The 8,247-nt window shown below is 45.8% G+C and overlaps 1 protein-coding gene across 1 annotated transcript in view; it reads right to left on the bottom strand.

Moving 5' to 3' along the window:
• The window catches only part of LOC120939780 (lymphocyte antigen 6E-like), a 440,733-nt gene extending 435,863 nt beyond the window's left edge, over positions 1-4,870 (bottom strand). Inside the window, exon 1 of the mRNA XM_040352136.1 lies at positions 4,814-4,870. Coding sequence (XP_040208070.1) covers positions 4,814-4,865 — 52 coding nt within the window. The 5' untranslated portion in view covers positions 4,866-4,870. The remainder of the gene's footprint in view (positions 1-4,813) is intronic.
• Positions 4,871-8,247: the final 3,377 nt, after the last annotated feature.

Below are 8,247 nucleotides of genomic sequence, written 5' to 3'. Positions count from 1 at the left end.
GTTGCTTTTATATTGGCAAGACAAAGCTTAAGATTTGGAAGCGGGCTTACCGACATATTAAAAGCATGCAGGCCTGTAATCCCGATCTATCATTGGGGAGACATACGACCATTGTTCACAAGGGCAAATTCCCTAAGATACATTTTCTGATCCTGGATCGCATCAATCCTGGCTCCAGGGGAGGGGACTGGAACAAAGCTCTCCTCCAGCTGGAGCTACGCAGGATATATAATTTGAAGGCTACCCCCCCACCCCAAGACTTAATGAGGCAGTGTGTTTCAAGCCTTTTCTTGAGGGGTTTGGATGGATGTAAAAGTAATTTTCTATCTAAATCTACAACATGGATCTAATTCTTCCCCTTTCTTGTTCCTTTTTTTTGTGTTTTTTTCTTCTTTTTTTTCTCTCTTGTTTTGTGTCTTTCAATAAATGATCCTGTGTTTTAGGAAATTGTTAATCTCTGCTGTTTTAGTTTTGCTATGTATCTCGATGTACACACTGTCATATGAGGTCCCAGTTCCTCTGGCTGCGATCTGCTCTGGCTGCAGACATGAATGTACATATCTTTTGTGTTTAAGTTTGGCCACCCACGATCTTCACAATTGGCTTTGTGTAGTAGAGGATGGCATATCAACTTTTTCCTTTATTTTTTTTACTGCCTTTATGGAATTAGACCAGTAGGCCTGGCACGGCTAAGACGCCTAATCTTGGCGGTCTTGGTAGGGGCTGTCTTATGACGGTTTCCACCTGCCACTGACAGTCACCAGCTCTCTGCTCACGGAGCTCTGAGAACTGAGCGATCGGCGGTGTTTGATCACTCGGTTCTCAATCTTAGAGCAGATGCTGCATCCACCTAGGTAAGTATGATTAAAAAATAAAATACAATTCCTATTCTTCTCTTTTTTGTCTTACATAGTTCAGAAGTTGAAACAACACTCTTGCAGTAGTTCTCCCCAGGTTCGCATTTTGTCTCTGTCTTGCAGTCGCTGTTGTTGATTACATAGCATGTGTAACATCGTAGGGAATAGGCTGAAAGAGAACAATTTAAAGTGTGACTCCATCTTTCAATAAAAGCAGATATAACTTCTACATTTACACTGATAAAAGCAGTACAGGATGAGTGTGATGGAACCGCCACAGCATGAGTGCTTCCGTCAGTATACCACTTCCTCCAGTCTGGACATAGATACCAGATATTATAGCTGACCATACAAGACTAACCGACAATAGCTTGTATGAAACTGGAACGTTTATTGAACAAACTCACACATAATATCCTATTACCCTAACAATATAAACTGTACACAGGAATATAATTACCATAGCTAAACGACCAACATGCCCTATGTAGCGCTACCCCCTCAGGAGCCGCTGATTGATTTGGGATCAGCGTATTAAGTTACCTCTGTGTGATGTCTAGGGGTGAAGGTAGTGAGTAGAGCAGAAATTGAATGTCCAATCAGCAGATAAGGTTTTCTGAATGCTTTATTTCTCGGCCCAACACGACCAACATCAACATGAGGTAGGACAGGAAAGGTTGATGAAGTAAAGGAACTTTGCGGTATCAGGCTTTGGATAGAAGGAAAGCAATCCTGCTTTCAGTAATAGTACAGTTCGTGGGTGAAGTGCCTCCGGACCGACCTCTGCCACAGGCCTGGCAGCCAGAGCGCCACTTTAAGGTTGCTGGGAGGAGCAGGTCTCTGCCACAGACCTGGCTCTAGTGAGACCTCTGCCACAAGCCTAGTACTTAGATGAGCTAAATGGTTGAGCAAATCCTCCCAGTAATTAGCATTAGGGTCACCGGTTGACAGTGCGAGTGTACCTGTCAATGTTCCGGTCACCAGAAAAGAGCCCGTCTGACCGGTTGTGTGTACAAGGCATAACAGCGATTATAGCACTACATGATGGCCCAGATTCACAAAAGAGATACGCCGTCGTATCTCTGTTTTAGGGTCTTCTTAACTATGCGGCTGATTCATAGAATCAGTTACGCATAGTTAGCCCTAAGATCCGACAGGTGTAATTGTTTTACACTGTCGGATCTTAGGATGCAGTACCGCGGCCTCCGCTGGGGGGAGTTTGCGTCGTAAACCAGTGTCGGGTATGCAAATTAGTAGTTACGGCGATCCTCGACGGTTTTTCGCGTTCGCTATGTCGCTGCTAGTCTAGTTTCCCGTCGCAAAGTTAGTCGTCGTTTTAGGTGCCCTAACTTTACACAGCACACGTATGTGCTGTATAAAGTATGGCCGTCGTTCCCGCGTCGAAATGTAAAAATGTTTCCTTCTTGCGTAAGACGTCCGGGAATACGGAAGTACGCTACACACGTCGCCGTTCGAAAAAATGACGTCACTTCGCGCAAAGCACGGCGGGAAATTCAAAAGGGAGCATGCGCAGTAGGTCCGGCGCGGGAGCGCGCCTAATTTAAATGGCACACGCCCCTTTGAATTACGCGGGCTTACGCCGGAGGCCGCCGGCGTAAGTTTTCTCGCAAGTGCTTTGTGAATCAGGCACTTGCGATGAAAACTTGCGGCGGTGTAACGTATCTACGATACGTTACGCCGCAGCGATTCTATGTGAATCTGGCCCAATATTACTACTACTACATAGACATCTGATTTAAAATGTATTATGAGTGCTTTTAAATTGGTATCAAGGAAGAAACACCAGAACAACAGAAAACACAGTTTTGTAAATGTAGCTCTATATGTTCTAGAAGAAATACATGTTAAATACAATAAATGGTTTTAAAAAAACATCTTTAATATATTTCTTGTTATTATTTATTTATGCATTGCAGAAGCAACACAATGGTCAAGTAAATCCCAAGGACGAGTATATTAAGACGTGTAAAGATTCTGCCATAAAAACGGGCATGGTACAGTGTAATGCCCCGTACACACGATCAAATTTTCCGTCGGAAAAACCTTGTATGGTTTTTCCAACAGAATTCCCCTCAAGCTTGGCTTGCATACACACGGTCACACAAAAATTCTCTGAACTTTTGGCCATCAAGAACGCCGGTGACGTACAACCCTACGACGAGCCAAGAAAAATGAAGTTCAATGCTTCAGAGCATGCGTCAAATTGTTTCTGAGCATGCGTTGAAATTTTGCGCTTCGGAACTGCCACAGACAATCGGAATTTCCGATCAGAATTTTTTCCGTCGGAAAATTTGAGAACCTGCTCTTAAATTAAAGTAATAGTGATTGCGCAAAACATTCATATATAAACAATATGAAGACACATAAACATCAAAACGTGCAAATAAGGTGCTCGGTGATCAAAATCATAACTAAGAAGATGACGCTGGAGAAAATAGTGTCAAAAGTCCAAATGTGAAAGTGACAGATGGGCTGCTGTAAATAGGTGTCCACTAATCCCAGAGGAAATGGACACTCCACCAAAGACACCAGTCTGGTCTCCTAGAACTCTCACCTCAATGAGGGAAAAATAGAGCGAACAATACATCAATCTCCACCTCACGGCAGTCTCCTCAATGTCTCCTGATACCAACCGGTGTGAACCTGGTGGCTAAATGTAGTACCTGGAAGGACTCAAGCCAGGGGAACAAGAGGGACAAAAGAGGGCCTCCAATGGTGTAGTATAAAGGTAAAATAGGGCATTTATTGAAAACAAGTTGCGCTTACATTAAAACCATCAAAACGAGCATGTAAACAAACAATGGCGTCCTCTTACCTCACTCCTGGTGTACGTCTTGTCCTACAGAAATTCCGACAGCAAAAGTCCGATGGAGCATACACACGGTCGAAATTTCCGTTCAAAAGCTCTCATCGGACTTTTGCTGTCGGAAAATCTGATTGTGTGTACGCGGCATTATGGGAGTCCAGAGTGGATGGAAAGGAAAGGGGCATAGAGGCGATAGGCTTGGGGGGATCCTGAGAGGCAATAGGATGCAACTGGGGGGTGGGGGTAATATTAAAAATGGAGATGAAAAAATTTAATTGGGGGGGTCGGGGGGAACCTAAGAGTTCTTTCCTCTAACCCCAATGTTGGCAGCCTTTGAGCAGGATACTATAATCCATTTTTAAGAAATTTGTAATGGTACTGAACTGCAGTCATCTCAAAGAGTGTTACAAGTATCTAGCTCAGGGGCGCCCAACCAGTGGCCCGCAGAGCCCTCTGATGTGGCCCGCGACCTCCTGCTCACTGATGGCTGGTCGCCAAGCCCAGATTGCAGGTTGCCGACCTTCCATCTGAGAGCATCAGAGTTGTAAATAAAGCCGGCGGTAGAGAAAGCAAGTGGCTTTTCAGAAAGTGCACCACACCTGCAAGATATAATAGACGTCGATGGCAAAGTGCAGCTAACTGGTGGAAAAACCACAGGTACACTGCGCCGCAATAGACAACAGACCATCAGTATAAAAGCAGCCTTGTCCCCTTTCAAGTGATTGGTCTGACCCAATCGGACCCTCCATTCACCTCTATGGATCTATGGACTTTTGTCCGTTTACACCTGCCTACCTCCTATCCGATCTGCTAAAAAAAAAACAGAAGTGGATCTGTCCCCTTCCATCTGATTGGATCAGAGGGCCCATAGAGTAGATTGGGTTGTGTCTGCTTGGCATATGCAGACTGGACACAGACCTGTCATCTGCCCACTCCACTCATTGTGGCCCGAGACTGGTTACTAAGTCGCTTAAAGTATCCCTCGGCCTTCAAAAGGTTGGGCTCCCCTGATATCGTTTCTATAAATTGCTTGTTGTTCAAAAATTACTTTTTTCTAATGTATCATAAGATTTTAAAATTCTCCAGAAAAAAAAAATCATAATATTAATTAATGTCCAGTGCCCCTTACCTGATCCTACACAGAGGGCTGCCAGCAGTAGGATGCTTGTGTGTGGGGCCATTGTAAGCTGGGGGAGACTTCTGAATGTGGCATTTCAAGACACATGCCTTATATATATATATATATATATCCTGCCCCCTCCCTCATATGGGCATACCAATTAACCCTGGCCCTGTAAAACCCTGGCATGCTAACCTAAAGGAAGCAGGAAAAGGAAAATCACAATATTTCCCCTATATGGTCTGTAATTTGCTCAGGGCACCCCCCCTCTTATTGCCTTTAACTAAGGTTATATATATATATATAAAAAAAAAAACGAAGGTTATATAGCATTGGCATATACTTTGTCACACTGAATAAAGACACCATCCAAAGTCCATCTTGCTTAACCAATAGAAAAAATAAAACATACAAATAGAAAACCTTCATATATATAATTTTATACCCACAATTGATCCAGCGGAAGGCAAAAAGCCCAATAAAGCATGATCAAATTTGCTCTAATGGAGGGAAAAAGTTCAAGAGCATAAACCGTTAATAACTATTCTCTTAATACAGTCTTTTAGCCAGTTTTCTATCCATCTACAACCTGAGTTCTCTAAGCCTATAGACTTTAATTTACACATTTGCCACGTGTGGGGAACTGCGTCAAACGCTTTGGCAAAATCCAAGTTTACTACAGAACATCAACAGCTACTCCTTTATCCAGGGCCGATCCTAGGGTCACAGATGCCTGGGTGCAGAAATATTTCTGGCGCCCCCACATGGGCGTGGTCATCTTGCTAACTCCTCCCCTTTACAAATGTTTCTATGGTTACGACTCAAACACAGAGATGCTCCCCTAAGAAGTCTTCATTAGTGTTAGTGTCCCCCATCAGAGTCCCCCCAGCAGGGTTCCCCCATCAGAGTCCCCCCCAGCAGGTTTCCCCCATCAGAGCCCCCCCCAGCATGTGTTCCCAATTAGAGCCCCCCAGAGCAGGTGTAACCCCATCAGAGCCCCCCAGCAGGTGTCCCCATCAAAGCCCCCCAGCAGGTGTCCCCCATCAGAGCCCCCCCCAGCAGGTGTCCCCCATCAGAGCACCCCACAGCAGGTGTCCCCCATCGGAGCCCCCCCACAGCAGATGTCCCCCATCAGAGCCCCCTACAGAAGGTGTCCCCCATCAGAGCCCCCCACAGCAGGTGTCCCCCATCGGAGCCCCCCCACAGCAGATGTCCCCCATCAGAGCCCCCTACAGAAGGTGTCCCCCATCAGAGCCCCCCACAGCAGGTGTTCCCCATCAGAGCCCCCTACAGAAGGTGTCCCCCATCAGAGCCCCCCCACAGCAGGTGTCCCCCATCAGAGCCCCCTACAGCAGGTGTCCTCTATCAGATCCCCCCCCCCCACAGCAGGTGTCTCCCATCAGAGCCCCCCACAGCAGGTGTCCCCCATCAGAGCCCCCCAGCAGGTGTCCCCCATCAGAGCCCCCTACAGCAGGTGTCCTCTATCAGATCCCCCCCACAGCAGGTGTCCCCATCACAGCCCCCCCACAGCAGGTGTCCCCATCACAGCCCCTCACATCAGGTGTCCCCATAGATCAGTACTTGTCCAATAGATCCCTATGGCTCGGGCGCGCTGGGAGCAGAAGCACAGGGGGCAGGGCATTCGTGTCATCTTTGGTTACTTGGAGGGTGGCAGCATCTCCGGCCAACCCAGAAGCCTCTCATCACACCGCCTATGGGAGAAGAGCCAACACACGCAGAGGGGGCGGTGCAGACAAGAGACTGGTCCATGCACACCGGACAGAATTAATTAGTGGAGCCTAGTGCGGGAACGTGTTCCAGTACTAGGCTCCGCTGTGGTACCCAGCCCGGATTCCGGGGACAGTGGGAGGTATGCGCCATTGTCAGTTGCCTGCTGAGAGAGCAAACAAGATGGGGAACCGCAGCACCCGCTACATGCGCTCCGCCTCTGGACACAGACAAGGAGGAGGGAGGGGAGCACTTTGGAGCTTCGGAGCCCCCACCTCTGTGGCGCCCGGGTGCGGAGCACCCCGCGCACCCTGCCTAGGATCGGTCCTGCCTTTATCTAGGTATTTGCTTACCTCCCCACAAAAAGAAATGAGATTTGAAGGACTTGAGTTTCCCCCTTTTCCTTTGTAGACACAGAACTGAAAAAGGTATTTAATACATTTGCCTTCTCTGTATCCTTCCTCTTCCTCATTATGAATGACTGATATCTAAAAACATGCTAATACAGTATCATTAGAGATGAGCGACATTTGACTGCTTTCATTATCTAAAAAGTTGGTGGAGTCTTTGCCAAAACAAAAGTTTGGCAAAATGCATTGGAGTTAATGAGAAGGGAGAAATTACCGTACTCTTTGGTGGTTTGGAAAGATGAAATAGGCTTTAACCACTTCAGCCCTGGACTATTTTGCTGGTCAATGACCGGGCCACTTTTTGCGATTCGGCACTGCGTCGCTTTAACTGACATTTGCGTTGTAATGCGACGTGGCTCCCAAACAAAATTGATGTCCTTTTTTTCCCACAAATAGAGCTTTCTTTTGGTGGTATTTGATCACCTCTGCAGTTTTAATTGTTTGCGCTATAAACAAAAGTAGAGTGACAATTTTGAAAAAAAAGTTTTTTTTAACTTTTTGCTGTAATAAATATCCCACAAAAATATATATAAAAAAAAATGTTTTCCTCAGTTTAGGGTGATACGTATTCTTCTACATATTTTTCGTAAAAAAAAAATTGCATAATATTGTAAAATTAAATTGATATACAGTATATATGGTTGCATTCACAGTGTTAACCCTAAAGACTGCATAAAACACACCAAACTACCAAGCTTTTAGCTCCTCCCCAAATCCCAAAGGAAGTTTCAGTAGGTGTAAGGGGGATATAAAGCCTTTTCTCGGGTGTAATAAGGGTATGTCCCTGTGTTCCTGCTATATCTATGCCAAGGACAAGAGCAGAGGTACAATAGACTCCCTGGGGTAGTGTACCCTGCTAAGTACAATTTAAAGGGGTTGTATGGGTTCCCTTTTTTTTTTTTTTTTTTTTAAATAACAAGCATGAACGTATATACTCGAGTATAAGCCGACCCTAATATAAGCCGAGGCACCTAATATTGCCACAAAAAACTGGGAAAACGTATTGACTTGAGTATAAGCCTAGGGTGTCCATCTGCATGCCTCACTGTGCCTCACTGTGTCCATGCCTCACTGTGTCCATGCCTTACTGTGACTCACTGGGCCTGATTTACTATGCTCTGTGCGCTGCGCTGGTTCATGCGTTAATTAGTACTCCGGGTGGAGGCTTAATTGGGCGCATGAACCAGCGTAGCAGCCGGCGCATTGAAACTAATATGTAAAGCCGCGCCGAACTCCCTATAGAAGTCTATGGGAGAAATTAAAAGTGTTCATTTTAAAGGCTAATCTGCAAGTTTTGTCCTAAAA

Source organism: Rana temporaria, chromosome 5 (genome assembly GCF_905171775.1).
Source record: "Rana temporaria chromosome 5, aRanTem1.1, whole genome shotgun sequence".
NCBI lineage: Eukaryota > Metazoa > Chordata > Amphibia > Anura > Ranidae > Rana > Rana temporaria.
This window is presented reverse-complemented; position numbering and strand designations above follow the sequence as displayed.